The sequence below is a fragment of the Rhinoraja longicauda genome, chromosome 7 (assembly GCF_053455715.1).
Source record: "Rhinoraja longicauda isolate Sanriku21f chromosome 7, sRhiLon1.1, whole genome shotgun sequence".
Lineage (NCBI taxonomy): Eukaryota > Metazoa > Chordata > Chondrichthyes > Rajiformes > Arhynchobatidae > Rhinoraja > Rhinoraja longicauda.
The window spans coordinates 15,823,851-15,849,090 of record NC_135959.1 but is presented as its reverse complement, the minus strand read 5'-3'; the positions used below and the strand labels follow the sequence as shown (position 1 = coordinate 15,849,090).

General features: G+C 43.8%; 1 protein-coding gene across 1 annotated transcript in view; it reads left to right on the top strand.

The window, feature by feature from the left end:
• The window catches only part of arhgef17 (Rho guanine nucleotide exchange factor (GEF) 17), a 358,033-nt gene that overhangs the window by 245,878 nt on the left and 86,915 nt on the right, over positions 1-25,240 (top strand). Inside the window, exons 4-5 of the mRNA XM_078402165.1 lie at positions 13,290-13,406; positions 14,553-14,645. Of these exons, the coding sequence (XP_078258291.1) occupies positions 13,290-13,406; positions 14,553-14,645 (210 nt within the window). The remainder of the gene's footprint in view (positions 1-13,289; positions 13,407-14,552; positions 14,646-25,240) is intronic.

Sequence of the window (25,240 nt, the reverse complement as noted above, 5' to 3'; positions counted from 1 at the left end):
GGCACGGTGGAATGCAATCCCCCAAAACCACCATTAAAAATCCCGGAATTCAAGTAATAAAAATGGAATTTTACTTATTTGGTCACAGTAAAGGATTGGTCCTGATAAGGACTGGAGTTTCATCTTGAAAGTACAATGGCAATGGCAGGGAAAGAAAGAGGGGAAGAAGGCAACAGACAGAAACAAGCAGAGAGTGGATTGAGCTAAATCAGTTTTAATCAAATGGACAGAGCTGCTGAATTTCTTTCATCCACTGATTTCCAGTTGCATTCCATGGTTTAATTTAGAACGAATACACACACACACACACACACACACACACACACACACACACACACACACACACACACAAACAATGATTTAACACAAGCAGGTGTGCACACATAGCATGAATGCATGTACAGGTTCACAAATAAACACACACACATTTAGTGTATTGCATGCACATAACTGCGTACACACAGTGTGATATATGTACTGCCAGCACTGTGTAATTCTTATTCTTTCGTACACCTACAAAATATAATGTGCTACATACACACCAAGCTTTTCTCACACATTCATACACATAAGCAATGTAATGCTTGTATTATAATCACAGTGTAACACTTCCAGTCAGCACAAAAAATGGTAGAGTTGCGTTACTGATGGAGTTTAATCTGGACAAGTGTGAGATGTTTCACTTTGGGAGTTCAAATACGAAAGGAAAGTATACAATATATGGCAGGACTCTCAGGGGCATTGATGTGATGAGAGATTTTGGGTGCAAGTCCACAGCTCCCTGAAAGTGACAATACGAGTAGATAGGGTGGTAAAGAAAGCCGACGGTATATTTGCCTTTATCAGTCAGGATATTAAGTGTAAAAGTCGGCAATTCATTTTGCAGCTGTAAAATGGTTTTGTTAGGCCATATTTGGAGTAGTGTCTGCAGTTCTGGTTCCACACTGCGGGAAGGATGTGAAGACTTTGGAGAGGGTGCAGAAGAGGTTCACCAAGATGTTGCCTGTAACATTGCCTTGTTTGGGAAGTGTTAGCTATGACAAGAGGCCGGACGAACTTGGATTGTTTTTGCTGGGATGTGGAGGCTGAGGGGGGGACCTGTTCGAAGGATATAAATTTAGGAAAGGCATAGATAGGGGTGGATACAGTCCTTTTTCCCAGGGAGGTTTAAGGTGAAATGGAGGAAATGTTTAAAGGAGATTTAAAGATAATTTTATTACACAGCGTGATATGAACCTGAAACTTACTGCCAATGAAGGTGGTGGAAGCAGATACAATAGAAATTGTTCAAGAGACATTTCGAGTAATACATGAGCAGGCAGGGAGTAGAGGGATACAGACCATGTGGAGGCATATAAAATTAGTTAGATTAACATCATGGTGGGCTGAAGGGCTTGTTCCTGTACTGTACTATTTTATAGTACTGTCTCCATTGCTATTGCAGCAAAAATGTTCCCGATGTTGGGGGAGTCCAGAACTAGGGGTCGCAGTTTAAGAACGAGGGGTAGGCCATTTAGGACTGAGATGAGGAAAAACTTTTTCACCCAGAGAGTTGTGAATCTGTGGAATTCTCTGCCACAGAAGGCAGTGGAGGCCAATTCACTGCATATTTTCAAGAGAGAGTTAGATATAGCTCTAAGGGCTAACGGAATCAAGGGATATGGGGAGAAAACGGGAATGGTGTACTGATTTAGGATGATCAGCCATGATCATAATGAATGGTGGTGCTGCCTCGAAGGGCCGAATGGCCTACTCCTGCACCTATTTTCTAGGTTTCTGTCATCTCTCTCACACACACAGATACATTCTGTAACTATGATTAAGTCTTAAAGGTTTTGCTGGAAACAGGATGTTAATGTCAGATAATGAGAATTTAATTGGGGATTCGCATGTATAACTTCAAGTCCCTTGCTTATCATCTCGAATTAATTCAAAAGTCCCTTGTATTTTTGTTTCACTGCACAGATGGCACTGCCTCTTGCTGGGTACATTTCTGTGGAATAGAAAGGATCACTCATTGAAGGAGCGTCTTCCAAACCCTCAGGGTTTTGCTAAGCTAAAGATTTACTTCCGATGGACAGTCTTACAATATAGGAAACGCAGCAGCCAATTTGCATGCAGCGATCCCCCACAAACTGCTAGGCGGTAACTTGCGTTTCAAGAATGTTCACTGGAAGATAAATGGTAGAAAGGATAGTGGGATTAATTTCTCCTCTCCTTAAAATAGCACCATCTGCAAGAGCAGGCAGGATCTTGGTTTATAACCTTATTTAAAGGAGCACATCTCCAATGACAAAGCACCCCCAAGTATGGTACTCAAGCACCAAAACTACGAGACAGGGTTAGGCCATTCAGCCCTTCAAGCCTGCTCTATCATTCAATAAGATCACAGTCTATCCCCAATATTCACAGATCTCAGTGTTTTAATGGCTATTTGGCATATAGAGTCTCAAAAATCTGTAGGGCCATTCCCAGTAGTCTTATTCCCCTACTTATTTCCCTGTGACCTGTTTTCTCCCATTTGCCCATCAACTCCCCAAATTCCCCTGTCACCGACCACACCAGGGATAATTGAAAGCGTCCAATTAACCCACTGACTGCAACATCTTTGGTCTGTGGGAGGCATCTGGAGTACCCAGGACACAACTCCACATAGCACTGGAAGCAGAAATTTGAGAGACAGAAATTAGTTAAGTGGTGGAAATACTTCATAAAGTGGGTGTGGTGAGTTCTTTGACATCCTCAAAGGCATGGAAAGAGCTCACTTGTGTGTTTTGCTCATGGTAGCACGGTTGTTTCGGAACATAGAACGGTACAGTACAGGAACAGGCCCTTCAGCCCACAATATCTGTTCTGAACACGATGCCAAACTAATCTCCTCTGCCTGCATGTAACCAATATCGCTCTATTCCCTCCATATCCAAAACCTTCTTAGATGCCAGCACTGTATCTGCCATTTACAGTTATCTGTATCTGCAGTTATACTCCAGTAGTAATAATAATAATAATAATGCATTTTATTTATATAGCGCTTTTCATATACTCAAAGACGCTTTACAGAGATTTTGAGAACATAGGGAAATGAATAAATAGATAAATAAGTAAATAAATAAATGAACAGAGAAAGGAGACAGAAGGTGAGGTGACCTTCAGTGGTTGAAGGCAGTACTGAATAGGTGAGACTTCAGCGATGTTTTGAATGTGGTGAGAGTGGAGGAGTCTCTAACGGTTTGGGGTAGTGAGTTCCATAGGGTGGGAGCAGCGATGGAGAAAGCCCTGTCCCCCCAGGATCTGAGTTTGGTCCGGATGTGGGGGGATAGGAGATTGGCAGCGACAGAGCGGAGGGTGCAGGTGGGAGTGTGCCTGTGGAGGAGGTCGGTCAGGTAGGATGGGGCCAGGTTATGGAGGGCTTTGTAGGTTATGAGGAGGATTTTGTACTGGATTCTCTGGGGGATGGGGAGCCAGTGGAGTTTATAAAGTACGGGGGTGATATGGTCACGGATCGAGGTGTGTGTGAGTAGACGGGCAGCGGAGTTTTGAATGTATTGAAGTTTATTGATGATTTTTGAAGGTGCGCCATAGAGGAGGCTGTTGCAGTAGTCCAGACAGCTGGACAGTAGTACAGTGTAGAAAAAGGCCCGTCGGCCCACCGAGCCCACACCGACCAGCGATCCCCGCACATTAACACTATTCTACACTAGGGGCAATTTTTACATTTATACCAAGCCAATTGACCTACAAACCTGTATGTCTTTGGAGTGTAAGAGGAAGCCAAAGTTCTCGGAGAAAACCCACGCAGGTCATGGGGAGAACGTACAAACTCTGTACAGACAAGCACCCGTAGCCAGGATCGAACCCGGGTCTCAGGTGTAGTAAGCGCTGTAAGGCAGCAACTCTACCGCTGCGCCACCAGGCCACCCTTGCAGCATCTTCCTTATCCAGGTTAACTGACTGAACGTATGACAGACGGTTCTTTATCCATTTCTTCTACACAATATAATTTACATTGCAGCCGTTAATACCTTTTCAAAGATTACCTATCATGTGGCAATGTTTATGGGAATCACTGCCAGAGGTGGTGGTGGAGGCAGATACGATCGTGGCATTAAAAAGGCACCATATTCGGTACAGACATTGTCGGCCAAACAGCTACGTTCTATGAATGAATGAATTGTTTGTGGAGAATTGATACAAGGGTAAAGAGAGTGTGAATGTGATGAAATAAATTCACAGGCAGCAGTTGCTAAGATTTAAGATTGAATTAATCGAATGGATCTAAAAATGCAAGAGTTTGCTATTTGATATTGCAGGAAACTCGTGGTAATCAGGATGTCAGTTTTCATCTCTCCTGCATACATTTCATATATGGTTGCCATGGGGATTTGAGAGAGCAGCAGCAAATGGTTGAAGCACATAATGGTCCATAGAAAGGACCATGTTTGTACAAATTTTATTTGTACATTCATTATATTGGTGGGTGTGGGGGTGGGGGTGGGGGTGGAGTGAACTGGCATAGAAGGGCAGGTTATACTTCCCATCCCAAATTGCCCTTGAGAAAATGGTGGTAAGCCACCCTCTTGAAGGGCAGTCTTCCTGGTTAAGGTACTCCCATAGAGCAGCCAAAATGTGTAAAAAGGAATTGCAGATGCCGTTTTACAACCAAGATAGACACAAAATGCTGGAGTAACTCTAGCGGGTCAGGCAGCATCTCTGGAGAAAAAGAATGGGTGACGTTTCGTGTCGAGACCCTTCTTCAGAAAGACTGACGAAGTGTCTCGACCCGAAACATCACCCAGTCCTTCTCTCCAGAGATGCTGCCTGTCCCGCTGAGTTGCTCCAGCAATTTGTGTCTAACACCCATAGAGCAGTTGGGGAGCAAGTTCAGGGAGTTAGAGCCTATGTTGATGAAGTCAGTGTGGCGCACAATTTGGTGGGGAACATTAAGGTTTCCATACTGTTGCTGCCCCTGTTCTTCTGGTGGCAGAGGTCGCTGGTATAGAAGGGGCTGCCAGTGTACTCCAGATGGATAACTATAGTACATTTGGTAGATGATACACACTGCAGACACTGCACCAATGGTGGATAGAATAAATGGTTAGGGTGATGGATGGAGTACCAATCATGTCATAGAAATAAAGAACTGCAGATGCTGGTTAACAAAGAAGGACACAAAGTTCTGGAGTAACAGCAGGTCAGGCAGCATCTCTGGGGAACATGGATAAGTGACGTTTAGGGTATGAAGAAGGGTCCCAACCCAAAACGTCACCTATCCATGTTTTCCAGAGATGCTGCCTAACCTGCTGAGTTACTGTTGCACTTTGTGTCCATCCTACCACTCATGTGGGATGCTTTGTTCTGGATGGTGTCAAACTTGTTGAGTGTTCTTGGAACTACACTCATGTTGAGTATGGGTGCTAACATGTTATTATTTCATTCTCAAGTTAGGATTTAAGATTGAAATGCACCATAGAGAAAAAAAAATCTTTACATGGAATTGGGGCCAATCTACATAGTATGTGTGAGATTGGGATATGGATGCATAATAAATGAACTGATTTTTGACAGAAGTTATTGCTAGCGTTATCTGAAAGTCGTCTGAATAATCTTGATCTAGATAATATGGACCTCAAACAATGCAGAAATATAAATCGCTACCTCTTGTTTCTTTTGACCTATTTTCCTTCTCCCAGGGGGGATAAATGTCATTGATCAGCAATGAGAAATTGTTTTTGATTGGGCTGTGTTTCCTGTGTCCATGCCAGGCAACAGAAGGACCTTCCTGCCCATTCAATGTGGCCAAGACTACAGCCGGGAAGTGGTAGTTCCTAACACAGCAGTGAAATCAACTGTCATATTGACCTTTGCTAGTCAATGCAGAAGTGGGCAGTGTCTTCATTGTACACAGCATCCAGAGAGAGGATCATGGAGATTGTTACTTAGAGTCTTGCACTTACAGTCTTATGTTGAGGTACAAAGAAACATAGCTGAATACGTACAATGCAAGAAAAGACCATGCAGCCCAGAGAAATGGTCTGATGAACATATTCTAAATCCTGGTAATGAAGTCTAGACCATGGTTGTGGAGTGGGAGTGATGTGGGAGGAGGGAGACACCAGCAGACGATAGTGCATTGACAAGCATCCAGATGCCAATTCCACGCCTAAAGAGAACTGGGGGCAGGAGTTGCTCTTGGACCTCTGGAAAGGAGTGGAATAGGTTGGCAAGACTCTCATTTCCCTACAATACTGGCAATCAAGGAAGAATTACTACCCCAACTAAACTTTAGTCCAGATTCTAAGAGTTTATATAGACTTTTATTAATGCCAAGATGGCATCCAAGTTGGTGCCCAAGCCCGATGACTCTGTGTGCAGAGAGGTGGGTATGCAATTATGCATTACAATCGTTCTACTCTTTTAAACCTATACTCCCTTTATTCCCTTTATCCTGTATCTGTACACTGTGGATGGCTCGATTGTAATCACGTGTTGTCTTTCCACTGACTGGTTAGCACAACTAAATGAATGGCCTGAGCCATAGATTCAAACAGCATGGATACATTACGGCCCACCAGGTCCGCACTGACCAGCAAGCACCCGTTTACATTAATCCCTTTTTATTCTGCAATCCTATTTTATTCTCACAATATTTGCATCCACTTCCACTTCCTCAGATTCCACCATTCACCTGCAAACTAGGGAAAATTTACAGTGGGAGATTTACCCCTCAAACTAAATATTTTTGGGATGCGGAACCCAGAGAATTCCCCTGAAGTCACAGAGAGGACGTACAAATCCCACACAGAAAGAACTAGGGGTCAGGATTGAATTTGGGTCACTGGAGCTGTGAGGTAGCAGCTCTACTAGCTGCACTACTGTCCTGTGTAATGTGAGTGATGCATGCCCTGTAAACAGTCACAGAAGTCGTGGTATCTTTGGCTGATGAGCGATCCGCCCAGTCCTTGCAAGAAATCACTGTGCAGAATTTCACAATGATCCAGGAATGTCCCAAGCCGGTCTCCTTGACAGAGTGGACTCTCTGGGTGGTAGACCATAAGACCAAGAGAGACAGCAAAGGCAATGACACTCCGGTGGTACAAAAATTAAAACATCAGGTTAGTGGAAAGTTCTTCCATTATATAAATCGTTTTCATTAATCCTGGCTGTTATGTGCTGGTCACCGGCAGCAATTGTGTGGGGTATGTATCTCACGAGATGTATTGAAATAACATTGAAGCAAAGCGGCGTAGTGTGAAAATCACCACACGCAAGGGAGTGCTGTGACTAGGGTAAGAAGCTTAAATAAGAGCACTGAAGCCACAATATCAAACAGCACGAGTAATAGAGGAAGTGAAGGGTCAAGTCCAGGGAAACATTGGCTGTGTAACAGGAAGCTATTGAATGAAGTACTTTTCATGGTTTCCCAAACACAAGTCATGATAAGTTCGCTGTCCACTGTGCTAGCTCAAGCCGAGATGTGGCAATTATCCTGCTTGTACTGTTGTATGATGCAAGCCCCACAAAGTCAGTCTAAGGAGCAGAAACGAGTGTGTGGACTCTGATGTGGGCTGTGAAAGATCACAGGAAATAAATCTTTTTTTGTCAAACTTTTCAAACTCAAAGGTTTTCCCCGTGCCAAGTCCTCGGGAGTGTTTTCAAAACTCTTCTTCCAGCAATGACCCGCCCGACCAATTCCCTCTCCGTCATCCACCGAACACTGGGTCATTTAGAAGCACCCACTTTGCCCAGGAATCAGCACTCGGTGTCTTCTTTTGTACACAATCATCTGCAGTTCCTTGATTCTACATTCCTTGATTTTGTATTTAATTCTCCTTGCAATGGACAGAAATGTTCTGTTGGCTTTCTTAGTTACTTGGTGTATCGATGTACGAGCCTTTTATGAACCAGACATTTGGAGACCCAGATGTCACTGTACCTCAGAGATCTGCCTCCTTTCAGCCTTAAGATTATACGCTGTTTTTAATTTTTTACTGGGATAGTGTAAATAACGTTGAAGTTAGAGGTTTAGATTTATTAACGCATTAAAGGGATCTGTCCCATGTTGTTCTTTTTCCTGTAGATGAGCATTATTTTTCTGACATCTCATTTGTCAAATTACATCAACAGTACTCAGTTCTGAGCACCATGTTATAAGAAAGATGTTGTCAAGCTGGAAAGGATACAGAGAAGATTTACAAGGATGTTGCCAGGACTAGAGGGTCTGAGCAGAGGTTGTGAAGGCTGGGACTCTATTCCTTGGAGCGCAGGAGGATGAGGGGTGATCTCATAGAGGTGTATAAGATCATGAGAGGAATAGATTGGGTAGATGCACAGAGTCCCTTGCCCAGAGTAGGTGAATCGAGGACTAGAGGACATAGATTTAAGGTGATGGGGAAAAGATTTAATAGAAATCTGAACATTTTCACAAAAAGGGTGGTGGGTGTATGGAACTGCCAGAGGACGTAGTTGAGGCAGGGACTAACCCAACATTTAAGAAACAGTTCGACAGGTACATGGATAGGACAGGTTTGGAGAGATATGGACCAAATGCTGGCAGGTGGGACTAGTGTAGCTGGGACATGTTGTGGGCAAGTTGGACCTTAGGGCCTGTTTCCAAACTGTATCACTCCATGACTGACGCTATGTGTGACTATGAGTACTGCAATGATCAAAATGTGTCTCTAGCAAGACAATATGGTGAAGTTATGCTTCAGTCAAATGGGTACTTTTAGTTTTAGTTTCTCGTTTTAGAGATACAGTGTGGAAACAGGCCCATCAGCCCACCGTAGATAGGACATGTTGGCCAATGTGGGCAAGTTGGGCCAAAGGGCCTGCTTCCATTCTATGAGACTTGATGACCCTATGACTCTATGACTCTAATCAGATCGCTCTGAAATGGCACCGGCACACACATCAAGAACCAGCTGTAAATAACAATGAAGGAATAACAATAGCTTTATTTAAAATGACAGGCACATTGCTCCTGCATTCATAGGCAGAGTGCCGATTCTCAGTGAAACAAGACTCGTGTAAACCTACACAGACTAGGATCCCAGTCACCACCCTCATCCTCAGGTATGCTGAAAATAGAGAATTGGTTTAATGTTCATCAGATGAGGACTAAATAAAATGCAGAAGGCACGTGACAAAAGAGAGAGGAAGTACGCAATATCTTCATCACTGAGAGCCACCTTGCATCCACATCTCTCGAGGGAGCCATTTCTATACAAGCTACCATTCCACACGATACTCCACACTCACATCTGTGACCTCAGAAAACCTCCACTAGAAGACTGCACTACTCTCAGTCAAAGTCATCCTCGCAGTCAGAAACCTAGCTTTGGGATTCTTCCCGGCTGTCTCAGTTGATATACGTCACAAATAACACTGTGGTGCTCTGCTACATTCCAAGTCGAAAAATGCTCATATGCTGTGATGGCAAAACCTAAATAAGTGGTTGCTGCAATCTTGACATTCAGGGCTGACAGGAATATATTGGGTTCCCCAAACTGCAGGCATTCAGAAAGAGCATTCATATCTTTACAGACAGCTACCCTGACAGCTTCTTTCCAGAAGCTTCCGTGCGCAAAGAGGTTTCCTCCTGCATATTCCATTATTAAGTAACCTTTGTTGGTTTCTAGAAACATCAGCCACTCGTCTATCCATTATTTACTCGTCGTCAACTCTTCCCAGTGACAGAGAGAGCACTTCTAGCAGTTTGGGGTGACCCTTTAAGAACTGCTTCCTGAGGTCAGAGCTTTGAGGCCGTGGGGATGTGATACAAGACAGCAAGGGCCTTGAGTGCCACTAATAGCGCTATTTTAAAACAAATCCTCACAAATTTTGTGATATTTTTATAGCTTTGCCAAAGAGCATTATGGAGGTTGCTAATACCGATTTTTTTATTTTTTTTAACTGGAGCAGACAGTTTTCTACTCCACAGAGATTTCTCTTCCCACTACATGGATTGGGAATGACAAGGGTTACTTTGATTTGACTTGGAGGTTAAAGGACTGAAAGACAATTGGTATTTCACCCGGGACCATTCCTTTTGGACTGGATAGACTGTTTAACTGTCATATGTACTGGAAGGATAGACAAGGGTAAAACATAACAAGGTCAGAAGTAAAGGACGTTCTTTTAGGAAGGAGATGAGGAGAAATTTCTTTAGTCAGAGGGTGGTGAATCTGTGGAACTTTTTGCCACAGAAGGCTGTGGAGGCCGTCAGTGGATATTTTGAAGGCAGAGATAGATAGATTCTTGATTAGTACAGTTGTCAGAGTTTGTGGGGTGAAGGCATGAGAATGGGGTTAGGAGGGAAAGATAGATCAGCCATGATTGAATGGCGGAGTAGACTTGATGGGCCGAATGGCCTAATTCTACTCCTATTCCTTATGACATAACATAAGTGCAAAAGAAAATAATTAGAAGTAGCAATAAGTCACCGGTCTTTCAAGTCTGCTTCACCATTCAAACATCAAAAGTGTTTTATCGTCATTTGTACTGCCAATAGAACAATTACTTTCTTACCTGCTGCAGCTTGAAATGCCTTCTTCTTAATCATGTCTAATCTACTTTCTCAACATAATTATCCTGCACTATCCCCAAGTCTCCATTAATATTCCTAAATTTATCGAGCTCTATTTGTACGAATTTAGTGACTAAGCCTCCATTGACCTCCTGATGAGAGGATTTCAAGACTTAACACCCTCTGAGTGAAGAAATATCTTCTCATTTCAGTCTTCGAAGGTCTACCTCCACTTCTAAGTTAATACCTCCTAGTTCTAACCTCCTCAACCAGAGACAACCCCTTCCAGTAGAGAAAACCCCTCCCCTCCCACAGCCTGTCAAGCTGTGAAGAATTTTATAGGTTTCATTGACATCTCCTCACATTCTACTAAACTCCATGGAATCCAAGCATTATTTACTTAATCTCTCCTCACATGGCAAACTCGCCCTGCCTGGAATCAGACTGGTGGATACTGAGAGCACTTTCACTTTGGCAAGTATAATGGGACTAGTCTTGGTATGGGTTTGCTGATGACAATGATATCAGAGGGAACCATGTGCCCATGAGGCACCTCCTATCACTTCATTGTGTCTCTACATGGGAACAGGAGAAAGGAGAATGATGGTCAATTTGAAAACATCTCAGCTAAATTTCGATCAGCAATATGTAGTGGATTTGATCCATAGGCCACAGAATGTAGATAGATAGACTTAGTCAGACTGAGGGTCAGGGAGAGGGACTCTCAGTCTGATGAAGGGTCTCGACTTGAAACATCACCTATTCCTTATCTCCAGAGATGCTGCCTGACCCACTGAGTTACTCCAGCATTTTGTGTCTATCTGCATTTGCAGTTCCTTCTTAGACATAGATAGACTTAGTTACGTATTAGCTGGAGTTGAATTCAAAGTGAGCCAAATCTGTATAGGTTTAATGGGATATAAATTTATTCACTTCCGTGTGTAAGAAGGAGGCAATGGAACAGTGGCTGTATGTGGTATTGCAATAATAAAAATTGGTGACCCGAACTTACGTGGAAGCAGTTTATAATCCACAGCCTCATCAATATCCTGCGTTTATTGCAGCCGCCAATACCTTCCACAGAATTCTTCAGGTGTATCACTTTGCTTATCAGCATTTACATATACTGCTGGCTTTAAAATTAGATTTAATATTTCCAGATAGTATATGGTGTAAATCGATTTGTACCAGCATCTGCAGTTATTTTCTTATAGTATATGGTGTTATTTGTTTGTAAAAGTGAAAGGGAGCAGAATGCTGTTTCAGTTGTGAGTGCATTTGCAGCCAAGGCCTGACCATAAATCCAGAATCATTGGCAAACATACACTGGATGCAGCAGGACAGCTGAGGGCTCTGGTGGGTAAAAGGTCGGGTCCCACTCCCTCATACACACTGTGCAGCTCCATCCGTGCGCCCCCCTGTGGCGATAGTTTCCATTCGCACAAAAACTCCACTGTGCTGAGGTAGATTTTTCTGTGGGACTACACCAAGTGGACCCGTTGGGCCCAAACCTCTCCTCCTCCCCTCCCCTCCCCTCTCCCCCCTCCCTCCCTCCCCTTCCCCTCCCACCTTCCCCTTCCCCTCCACCCTCCTCAACCCCCCTTATCCTCTCCCCCCTCCTCTCCCCCTCCCTCCCTTCCCCCCTCCCTCCACCCCCTCCCTCCCTTCTACCCCCCTCCCTCCCTAGGAGATAGATTTAAACTTTAAAACGTGAATAACTTAAAAAATATAACACCGATTTCAATGAAACCTCTTCCATTAGCACCAATGGGACGATGGTGAGCAAGGTGGGCCTAAAATTGTCACGCTATCGTGTATCGTTTTGGCTGTAGTTCAGGAACAAACAAACAAACAAACGAGTTTTAGTATATAAAAAATGGTGTAAAATGGATGGAAGCAAACCAACATCCACGCGTTCATTTCCATTGACTGCAGGATTTCCGTTCCCTTCACAAAGACCACGTGGCTGCCATTTCTACAATTTGTGGCCTGTCAGAAGGAGGTAGGGACCCTGCCAACTCATGGGCCACCACACCGTCAGGCTTCTCTGGGACATTGTGGATGAACTCCACATGCAGACCATCATGTTCTTAATTTAATACATGTGAGGTTCAAAAGACCAGAAAAACTGCACATCTTCTTTTTAAGGCAGGGTAGATTAGGGAGAGTTGTAACTGAGGTGTTCAAAGTTATGAGGGGTTTGAAGAATGCATTGGGAAACAAAACGTTTCCACAGATAGGAGGGCCGGTAACCTGCGATCACAAATTTTGAATACAACAAAGAGGAGATATGGAGGATTCTTCTTTTAAGCAGCATCATTGTTGATCCAGAATGAAGTGCCTGATAGAGTAGTGAAAGTAAATGCATAAATAAAGGGGCGCAGCAGCAAAGACCCAGGTTCGATCCTGACTACGGGTGCTGTTTGTACAGAGTTTATATGTTCTCCCTGCATGGGTTTTCTCTGGGTGCTCTGATTTCCTCCCACCACTCCAAAGATGTGCAGGTTAATTCGCTTCTGTAAATTGTAAATTGTCCCTAGTGTGTAGGATAGTGCTCGTGTATGGGGAGATCGCTGGTCGGGTGGACTCGGTGGGCCAGAGGGCCTGTTTCCACACTGTATCTTGAAAATCTAAAGTCTAAACAAAAGGTTATGGAGTATTGAAGTGGTTCTAACTATCTACCCACAGAACCACCCCTGATACTTTCAGTACTTTCTGCAATTTTTCAATGCACTCTACATTAATACCTCTGTTTTTGTTGCAGTTCTCCAAGGACGTACTGGCCAACTCGTACTCCGCATACATCGATAACTTCCTCAATGCCAAGGAAGCTGTGAGATTGGCCAAGGATGCAAAGCCTGCATTCATTAAGTTTTTGGAGGTAGGTGATTGAGCACTGAAGCTGGCAGTGGACTGGCGTTGTTAAGTGACACCTTGGAAACTGCTGGAATGTTTCCGCGACAGGGTCTATAAGGGTTTTAGTCACTCAGCCGTTCAGACGACAGCATCTCTGGACAAAATGAAATAGGTGACGTTTCGGCTCGAGACTCTTCGTCAGGTCTGGAAGGGGGTTGGTCAAGATTAGGAATGGGGCTGCAAACGGATTGGTTCGCATGGGTTGGAGATGAAAGGGGATTGGTTAAGCTCAGTGTCAGAGCCTGAATGTGATTGGTCTGACTTCATCAAAAGGCCTGGTATTGGTATCGGCCTGGAACACTAACCAGTCTGCGGATTGGTTCTGCGGCTGGGATGGAATTGGATTGGCTCAACACGTAGGAAGTTATTAAAATATCCCATCTTATTCTTATGGGTAGAAAGTATAGCTGTTGTAAATCAAGTTCTGATGCTGGAACTGACACCATCTCTCTCTTCAATAGACAATAGGTGCAGGAGGAGGCCATTCGGCCCTTCGAGCCAGCACCGCCATTCAATGTGATCATGGCTGATCATTCTCAATCAGTACCCCGTTCCTGCCTTCTCCCCATACCCCCTGATTCCGCTATCCTTAAGACCTCTATCCAGCTCTCTCTTGAATGCATTCAGAGAATTGGCCTCCACTGCCTTCTGAGGCAGAGAATTCCACAGATTCACAACTCTCTGACTGAAAATGTTTTTCCTCATCTCAGTTCTAAATGGCCTACCCCTTATTCTTAAACTATGGCCCCTTGTTCTTGACTCCCCCAACATTGGGAACATGTTTCCTGCCTCTAACGTGTCCATAAGATCTCGTCTGATCCTTCTTTAAGGGAATGTTTAATGGAGATGTGTGGGGCAAGTATTTTACACATAGAGTGGTGGGGGCCTGGAATACATTGCCAGGTGTGGTGGTGGAGGAAGATATGATAGTGGCATGTAAGAATCTTTTGGATAGGCACAGGGAAGTGCAGGGAATGGAGGGATATGGATTATGTGAAGGCAGATGAGATTAGTTTAATTTGGCAACATGTTCGGCACATCCATTGTAGGCCGAAGGGCCTGTTTCTGTGCTGTACAGTTCTATGTTTTCATGTTCTTTCTAACATTGCAGCAAAGCATGAGGGAAAACAAGGAAAAGCAAGCGCTGTCTGATTTGATGATCAAGCCAGTGCAGAGAATTCCACGCTACGAACTTCTGATAAAGGTAAGGAGATGTGAAAATGATTCAAAGCCAATGTGTTGGCGTACAAGAGGCAGCCAACTTATTAATAAAAGTTCTGAAGGCTAAAAGCTCCTGAGCTAATTCCAAACCCAATGTGGATTGTACTATGTGATATCTTTGAGTCCAAGTGCTCCAAGGTTTTAAAATGGAAAATGGGAACATCTTAATCACCTGGTTAAATTGGTAGATTTTGGACATTATCCTTCATGACAAATGTTTAAGAAGTGAAGGTTAAGGAAGGCTGAGCCCCTCCAGCTGTGCTATTGCAAACTGCAGAACAGAACTCGACTTGTTTCTGGATGTTACTTAACTACTATGTCATCTATGTCACATAGAGATTTATAGATTCTTGATTAGTACGAATGCCAGAGGTTATGGGGAGAAGGCAGGAGAATGGGTTTGAGAGGGAAAGATAGATCAGCCATGTTTGAATGGCGGAGTGGACTTGATGGGCCAAATGTTCTAATTCTGCTCCTATAACTTATGAACATCTGAGGGACTGTCTAAGTAGAGTCTTTAAACTGTTCATCTTTGGAGTCTCCTCAGCAATAGTTTTAATGATTTTGCTGTAAGAGGTTATAAGGTGACTAAAGTCAGGAAATATGAAGACCCTGATGCCTCATCTGGGTTGGAACCCATTGATTTTAAGGTAGGGTAAAATGGCTGATGATTAGAGTTTATTTTCACTACTCTAACTTCTGGAATTATTGTGATGGAAATATTTACACAGCAGTAGATATTTTATCCCAACTTCACTGACATTTTGAACACTATTTATTATCCCCTAGGGGCTGCAAGTGATATTGTGTTTTTTCAGTTGTAGTATTTTGAATGAAATATTTCATGTGTTTGGAAAAAATATTTTGTAACATTTACTCTGGTGTAATATGTCTTTAAATGAGCCAACTTTGAGTAACTCCTCGCTGGAACTTGATAACGTAGCATATTTATGCTTAATAGAGAAACTGCATGAAATATTCTGGGCTGAGTTTTCAGTTGGCCTGCCTGAGATTCTCCATGACTAGCTTCTGTTCATGAATAAGGGTGAGGCGATGAAAGAAGGTTTCATGACAGAAAACCCTGGTCCCTAACTGTGATAAATCCACTTGGCATAACATGTTAAGCCACAGAGTCACAGAGGGAGGCCACATGATAACCCTTCAGCCCACTGAGTCCATGCAAACCATCCATTTTTACACCAATCCTGCCCTAATCCATTTTATTCTCCCCTCATTCACATCTACTCACAACCTACACCTTCTCCTTCCCTATTTTCTCCTGGCATCTAACACTCTAGGCTACAGTGCCCATTTAACCTACTGACCTGTCTTTGGAATATGGGAGGAAATCCACATGGTCACAGGATTGAATCTGGGAGGTGTGAGGCAGTGGCTTTACTAGGTTCGCCACTGTGGCCACATCTGCCCATCATTTGAAGAAGATAGCCATAAGTTTCATCATTAATGGTGATGCCTTCAGCTGCCAAGGCCCAGATCCCTGATATTCCCATCCAAAAACTCTTGGCCTCGCCACTTCTCACTCACAATGGGCCACAGTTTAAGAATAAGGGGTAGGCCATTTAGAACTGAGACGAGGAAAAACTTTTTCAGTCAGAGAGTTGTAAATCTGTGGAATTCTCTGCCTCAGAAGGCAGTGGAGGCCAATTCTCTGAATGCATTCAAGAGAGAGCTAGATAGAGCTCTTAAGGATAGCGGAGTCAGGGGGTATGGGGAGAAGGCAGGAACGGGGTACTGATTGAGAATGATCAGCCATGGTCTCGACCCGAAACGGCACCCATTCCTTCTCTCCAGAGATGCTGCCTGGGCCGCTGAGAGACTCCAGTATTTGGTGTTTACCTATCTCTCTGCTCCACATTCCTAATTATTCAAGCAGCTAGGTGTAAAACTTGTTCGATAATTCTTCAGCGCGGGGTTTTTGGGCACTTTACGATGTTAAATGCAGATGGTCATTTTTTCTCATTTGCTGTTGGAATAAATGGTATATCTGTAAAATGGATTAGTTAAACTTCTAAAGTTTTGCAGTATTATTCAGAAAAAAAGTTTGCTGAGTTTTGTATGTTGAAGCCACACGTAGTCTGAACATGGATTTGAGTCTTTTGCACCTATCTTTGTGTTTTCCAAAATTCCAAAACACTCTTTAGGAGTGTCCTTTAGTCTTTGACATTTCCACCCTGGTAAGCTTTATCAACGAATGCAGGGAAGATCTTTCCCCAGGTTGAGGAGTTAAGAACCAGGGGAATCACAGTCTTAGAAGAAGGAATATGCCTTTTAGACTGAGGGAAGGAGAAAGGATGACGAACCTTTGAACTTCTGCACCTCAGGGCACTGGAGGTTTGGTCATTTTGTTCATTAGAAATAGAGATCAATAGATTCCTGGAGAGTAAGGAATCGAGAAATTAGACAGAGCCAGACAGGGAGCTGAAGTGGAAGGTCAGTGTTTCCTTAGTGATTGACCGAGCAGACCTAAAGGAAAAGATGACCTACACTCACCCTAATTGCTAGTTACTCAACTAATTACAAACTCTGCACTACCACCCAATTCAACCCAAGCTCATAGCCAAGTAAAATAATAAAAATACAGCACGCTATTGGCAAATCAAGGACGAGATGAGAAAACATTTCTTCACACAGAGAGTGGTGAGTCTGTGGAATTCTCTGCCACAGAAGGTAGTTGAGGCCAGTTCATTGGCTATATTTAAGAGGGAGTTAGATGTGGCCCTTTTTGCTAAAGGGATCAGGGGGTATGGAGGGAAGGCAGGTACAGGTTACTGAGCTGGATGATCAGCCATGATCATATTGAATGGCGGTGCAGGCTCGAAGGGCCGAATGGCCTACTCCTGCACCTATTTTCTATGTTTCTATGTTTCTATGAGTCTCACCCCGGTTACACTCTCTTCTCCTGCTCCCATCGGGCAAGAGGTATCGAAGTGTGAAAACACATTCCTCCAGATTCAGGGACAGTTTCTTCCCACCTACCAACAACTAGAGACCAGTCCTGAGCTATCACCTACCTCATTGGAGACCCTTGGACCATCTTTAATCGGACTTTACTGGACTTTATCTTGCACTATACGTCGTTCCCTTTATCATGTACCTGTACACTGTGGATGGCTCGATTGTAATCATGTATTGTCTTTCCGCCGACTGGTTAGCATGCAACAAAAGCTTTTCACTGTCCCTCGGTGCACGTGACAATAAACTAAACTAAAGGAAAACTAAAATAAAATAAAATAAAATAAAATAAACTAACAAAGTGACTTTGACTGATCAGCCATTCAATCCTGACCACTACTGGGCAAGAGGATTTTCCTTTTCTGGAGACTTGACCGTCTGATTGCCTTTGTATTCCTTTATCTTTGTTTCCTCCAAGTTAGTCATAGAGTCATAGAATGATGCAATGTGGAAACAGGCCCTTCGGCCCAACAAGCCAACACCAGCCATCATGTCGCAACTGCCTACGTTTGGTCCATATCCCTCCAAACTTGTCCTATCCATGTACCTGTCCTATTCATGTACCTGTCTCCTAAAAGTTCTCTTAGTAATCTTACTGACCACTTTGGACTATGTGCTTTATCAGGAAGTTGGTTTGTAGGACATGGCTTCCTTTAGAATTTAGGTTTAAGGAATTTTCAGGGATCATTTTGCCCAGGACCAAGGACGTGTGTCGCCAATGATCCCAATTGTCCTTTCTTGAAGCTGAAGGTGTAAGATATTCCATGATGGCTCAGTCAGGCTTAATACAGAGTGCTTATACATACATCATGTCTTTTTTTATAAACCAGCATAAATTTGCACTGTTTTATTGCATGACACTTAAGTATAATAGTCCAGAAATTAATAACAACCTATGCAACCCTTTTGTGCACAGTTTGACAGAATTTTACTTAAAGGCAGTCAGGGACGTAATGAGTGATTCATAAAGGGTGCCAAATTGCTTCCAGCTCCGTCATATATATGCTGTGTGTAATGTGACAGCAGGCATATTTGCACTTATTTGGGTGTCACGTGCTACAGATTCTATTACCCAGACATAGCCTGTATATAGCTACATACGTAGAGTCAGACTTTGTACAATGTGCATAAGGAATCAATTAGAGAGCTTACCTCGTGTCTGCTCATAGTTTTTGATACAAGGATTCCCTTGTATGTAAATCTCCAAAGATTTTAACATAAGACCTTGTACTCTTACCCTTTCTCACACTTGATCTCATTCAAGCCCACCCTACCTCCCAACTGTGTCCTCACAGAGTCACAACACCTAACTGCACGTCACTTCATCCCACCCTGAGGTTTAATATACCATCCTCACGAACTCCACAATCCGGCTGTCTCCACACCACCCATGATCTAACATCAACCTGAATTCCTCCAGCAGGCTTCCCGATAATTGAGGCAGCGGAGAAGATATCTTTGAACTCACAGCCTGTTATACATTGTAGAATATTGGAGAGAAGGAAAAGCGGAACGGTAGCGCAGCGGTAGAGTTGCTGCTTTACAGCGAATGCAGCGCCGGAGACTCAGGTTCGATCCTGACTATGGGTGCTGCACTGTAAGGAGTTTGTACGTTCTCCCCGTGACCTGCGTGGGTTTTCTCCGAGATCTTCGGTTTCCTCCCACACTCCAAAGACGTACAGGTATGTAGGTTAATTGGCTGGGTAAATGTAAAAATTGTCCCTAGTGGGTGTAGGATAGTGTTAATGTACGGGGATCGCTGGGCGGCACGGACTTGGAGGGCCGAAAAGGCCTGTTTCCGGCTGTATGTGTATGGTATGGTAAGGCCCTACATGTGAGATGGGCCTTGGCCCCTGTGCACACTTTGGGTTTAACATAACATGGAACAAATCTTAGCCCAACATAATACATTGCGTGGAAGGAGACAATTCTCCAAGAATCCTGAAATGTGCTGTTAGATCCTCCGAAAATTTGAGATATATTTCAATGTTCTATCAGGGGCATATGACAATAAAACACTCTTGACTATCTATAAAGTCTAAAGTCTAAACTAATATCCTCGTGGAAAATACTGAAGGTGATAGGGCCAGAAGTATTGATCACTTTAGCAAATAAAGATAAGTTAACAACAATCAGATTTTTGATTCGCCAAATTAAAATGACCAAGAGACTCATTTTAATTTGGACCATACCACAAGCAGTAACATGCGAAGCAATGGTATCTCTTCCTGCACAAGAGATCAGGGTTCTCCCAAAAACATCTCTGTACTATCTCGTGATTCAAATAGCCAGCTTAATCTTACAGTAGCTCTTTTGGCCAGTCCTGCGTCTTTGAGAAGGAATAAACTTGACTTTAGACTTCTGACCTCCAGCATTTGTTTCCAGAGGACTTGGAAGATTATCCCCCAATTCCAAAGCATCTTCCTCCCTATTACCAAGCTGGGCCCCAAGGCCCTCTCCCTGAGAGATCAAAATGTATTTACAACATTAATTCTCTTCAGAACCAATGGTTAAAAAACACTTACCCCAGCAATCCAACCTCATTTCCCCACATGCCAACATGGGATCAACCAGTTCATTACAACAAATGTAATTGAAGATAAATGTATTGTAACTCACCACATATGAGCTTGCCACTGCTGCTACGTGATTCCCAACCAGCTAGAATAATCAGTTTGAAAGGAATGCGCCGCAAAAAGGCTCTTAACTGCATAACTGCCAAACTTATATGCGTGCAAAGACTTGAACACAATGGTATCTATCTGCCAATGGACTTAACTTTGAAAAAGAGAGCATTTACATTGCAGGATTAGATAGAAACTTCAGAGGCAGAACAAACCGATGTCTGTTGAAGTCGAGTCTCAAATTAGTCAAGTAAAAACCAACAAGAGAATTTGTGCCAGAATGAACCAAAGTCCCTTGTAGGGTATATTGAATATCTGGGATCGGTCCAGAAACAGTTCAGAAAAATGTGGTGTTAGAACGTTTTGCCGTCCCAGCCTTTTTTAATTCACAACATTAATCCCACTGTAAGCTGTTGTATTCCTTTCTAACTGTGTGGTCTATCTGTGTGGTCTTTCTTGTGAGCAAGGTATCAAATTGGCAAATATAATGTACTGAAGGTTCACAAAGCCTGATGGTTGCTTTAAGGAAAGTGGTCCATCCTCTTCCAACTCAACAAAAGAGAAGAACTGGGCAAGTGGTATGATATCCATGCAATGGTTTGACTTTCCCTTAAGTTCGTTTTTTGTTCACCGGCTCCAATTCTGACTCCAGAGGACAGACAGCGTTGCACGTCTAAAGGCAGGATGTATCGGTGCTGTAGAGAGCAAGGAAGTTCAGTTCTAATCTTTTTATAAATGGTCTGGCTAGTTACAACACGTGACAAGGAGCAGATTTTCGACAGATATTCCTATAACTGGGCTCTTCCTGAGCAGACTACACTTCCCCCCACTCTGCCTCTTGCAAGGATGCCATTCCCTACCAATTTTTCTGTATCAGCATCTGACCCCAGGATGAGGCTTTCCACTCTCGGACATCTGAAATGTTCTCTTTCTTCAATAAACGGGGGTTTTCGTTCTGCTGTGCGGATGACACCTTCACCCATGTCTCATCTGTGACCTACAGTTCTGCTCACACTATATTTACCAATGGAATGTTGGCTTTCATAACAAGAGGAGTTGAGTATAGGAGCAAAGAGGTCCTTCTGCAGTTGTACAGGGCCCTAGTGAGACCGCACCTGGAGTACTGTGTGCAGTTTTGGTCTCCAAATTTGAGGAAGGATATTCTTGCTATTGAGGGCGTGCAGCGTAGGTTTACTCGGTTAATTCCCGGAATGGCGGGACTGTCGTATGTTGAAAGACTGAAGCGACTTGGCTGTATACACTGGAATTTAGAAGGATGAGAGGGGAGGATATTATCGAAACATATAAGATTATTAAGGGGTTGGACACGTTAGAGGCAAAAAACATGTTCCCAATGTTGGGGGAGTCCAGAACCAGGGGCCACAGTTTAAGAATAAGGGGTAGGCCATTTAGAACGGAGATGAGGAAAATCTTTTTCAGTCAGAGAGCTGTAAATCTGTGGAATTCTCTGCCTCGGAAGGCAGTGGAGGCCAATTCTCTGAATGCATTCAAGAGAGAGCTAGATAGAGCTCTTAAGGTTAGTGGAGTCAGGGGGTATGGGGAGAAGGCAGGAATGGGGTACTGATTGAGAATGATCAGCCATGATCACATTGAATGGCGGTGCTGGCTCGAAGGGCCGAATGGCCTACTCCTGCACCTATTGTCTATTGTCTATTGTCACTCCCTCCCCCGGGATGGAAGTAGGACAGAGGTCCCCTGCTCCTCACTTTTCACCCCACCAGCCTCCACATCCAACACATCATTCTCCGACATTTCTGCCACCTTCAACGTGATCATGCCATCAGTCACATCTTCCTGTGTCCAGCACATTTCTGCTTTCCATAGAGACCACTCTCTGCACAACTCCTTGGTTCACTTATTCCAACCCACCCCCTCCCAGGCACTTTTCCTGCAACTGCAGGAGATGTAACACCTTTTCCTATCCTCCTCTCACTTCCTCCCTGGTGGGACAGAAATTCACTCACATCTCTTTTAACCTCCGTTATTACATTTGGTGCAGCTAATGTTGATGAGTCCTAGGAGCAGACGTAGGCCGTTTGGCCCATCGAGTTTACTCCATTATTCAATTGTGGTTGATCTACCTTTGCCTCTCAATCCCATTCTCCTGCCTTTTCCCAATAACCCATGACACTCTCACTAATCAAGAATCTGTCAATCTCCACCTTAAAAATACCCAGTGTCTTCAGTGTCTTGCATTGGAAAAATTGGGTAGGTGGTCCAGGCCATAATTATTGTGTTGATGTGAACAAAGTACTACAGCTAAAGATAGACCAACAAGAAAACGTCTTTAGAAGCTGAAGAACCAGGACGACTTGTCAAATGTGGCTGTAAGTCACCTGAGCTTCTGTCTCCATTAACTATCTTCTCCCAATGCTGTGTGGTCAAGTGAATGGAGGCTGTGAACACTAATGTGTCTATTAGAGTTACCATCAGGCTTTCACTGTAAAAGTCACTGGCAGACCTGTTTTCCCCCTTTTGCAGCTCGGACCACTTTCTGTCTAAGGCCCTTAAAAATGGCCTTTGACTCGTTTTTTTAAACAGTCCCTGAAAGTACTTCCGCTGTAGTGAAAAGTAGAAAATACATGATTTCTTTCTCTTAGTTGGGGTGACCATTACACACCACCTCACCTGTCATATGGATGTGACTGAACAATGTGCTGGTCTAGAACAATTGACACCAGGAACTACTGCATAGACTAAGCTTCTACACAGACACCTGAAACCTTCTAAAACTCAAGTGCTTTATTGTAAAGCAATGCCAAAGGACCTTTTACTCCGTTCCGGGTGAGCTTTGGACCTTCAATGTAATGTTTCATTCAAAAGATGGTATCTCTAACAGTGCAGTAGTCCCTTATTACTGCACCGATGCCTTTGCTTAAAAGACTTGAGTGGGACTTGAACCAATAAAATTCTGACTCCGAGGCAAGAGTGCTACCAACTAATCTGGAGCTTTTAAAGAATACTTCTAAAAATGTTAAAGCAAGGAACTGCAGATGCTGGTTTACAAAAAAAGACACAAAGTGTTGGAGTAACTGAGATAAGCTGTGTGTCTTCTGAAAATGTTATTCCCAAGTTATGATTCAGATGTACTTTGTGCAAATGGCACGCATCCATTCTTTGATAGTTAATATCCAGTTGGGTACTTTGCATTTGTGAACAATGAATGAGATCATATTTGGCCTTTCTCACTTCTAACTTCGATTTCCCTTCTCACCAATTTCCAACCTCCACAATAGTCAATAGTCAATTTTATTTGTCACATACACATAAATGTGCAGTGAAATGAAAGATTGCCCACAGTCCAACAATAAGAGCAATAAAAATAAGCAATAACACACACAATCATAAACCAACACCAAACAAAAAGAAACATCCATCACAGTGAGTCTCCTCCAGTCACCTCCTCACTGTGATGGAAGGCCAGAATGTCTCCTCTTCCCCTGCCGTCTTCTCCCGTGGTCAGGCTGTTGGACTTGCCACGTTCCAGGCCGCGCCGGACGGTGAAAGGTCCGCAGCGGGCCGACCCAAGCCCCGCGACTCGGGGCGGGCGAAGACACTGCCGCAGCACGTCGGGACGGTCGGGGCTCCCGACAGTGAAGCCCCCGCCGGGCAGAGAAAATCTCTCGGCCTATTTCAGGCCGCGCCGGACGGTGAAAGGTCAGCGGCGGGCCGACCCAAGCGCCGTGATTCGGGGCGGGCGAAGACGCTGACGCTGCCGGAGCTCCCGATGTCGGCCCCACCCAGGGGCCTGCGAGCTTCTGATATCCACGTGGCCCGCGGCCGAAGCCTCCGAAGGGCGAGTCGCAGCCGCTCCCGCAGCGCCACCACAGCCTCCGAAGGCAGCTGGCTCCGCAGATGGTAAGTCCAGTCTGCAGGCTCTGCGAACCAGAGCCCAGGTGGTCGCAGGTGGAGGCCGCCAGCTCCAGGTGTTTGGCCGATGGTAGGCCGCAGCGGGAACGGAGACACGACCCAGAAAACAAAGGTCAGGTCTCCGTTCGGAAGAGACAATTTTACAGTCCCCCCCCCCCCCACATAACACACAACCACAAAAAACACTGAATGTCAACCCCAAGATGTTCTGAACTTCGTTCTGATAATATGGCCATTGACCACTGCTCATCATCTATGACCTATCTCCTTGTCTCCAAATGCAAGAATGGATTGGTTTGGGTGCTTTTTTCCACAGTCTTAGTACCCTATTGCAGCAATGTTCTCTGTACTTGTATCGCTCCCTGCCTATTTTGCTTTAACCCATCTTCTGTTGTACTATTTCTAACAGAACCTACAATTTGGAAAAAAATTGAGATGGTTGGTATTCTCATCCTTGTTTAGGTATTATTGTTACGGGTTCGGTGAAAACTTTGTTTTGCACGTTATCCAATAAGATCAGATAATACTATACATACATACAATAAAGTAAAACTCAAGAACAAAGGAGAAGACACAGAGTGCAACATTTAGTTCTCATCATTGTAGTCCATCCCTAACCAGTCTGAAGAACCAGTCAGAAAATCCCTAACCAGTCTGAATCTCTCCAGAGATGCTGCCTGTCCCGCTGAGTTGCTCCAGCTTTTTGAGTCCATCTTCGGTTTAAACCAGCATCTACAGTTCCTCTCTACACATTGTAGTGCAACAGTTCCATAGACAAAGTCTAATGTTCTCAATAGGGTAAAGGTGAATCAGACAGTACCCAACAGTACTGTTAGAACCATATCCTAAGGATTTGTTTTCAAGTCTGTCCACATACTTGCTTCCCCAGTAATTGTTTTTCCCTCTAGGTCTACATATCAAATCCCAGGCACTTCAAATACCGCCTCTCGATCATTTTGAATTTCAAACCGCTTTGACATTGTTGACAATCTCTCAAGCTGTAAAGATCCTTAGCTCTGGATTTTCTCTCCACCTTTTTATTTTTGTTTGGAATGCCTCTCAATGCCAACCTCTTTGTCCAAATTCTGTG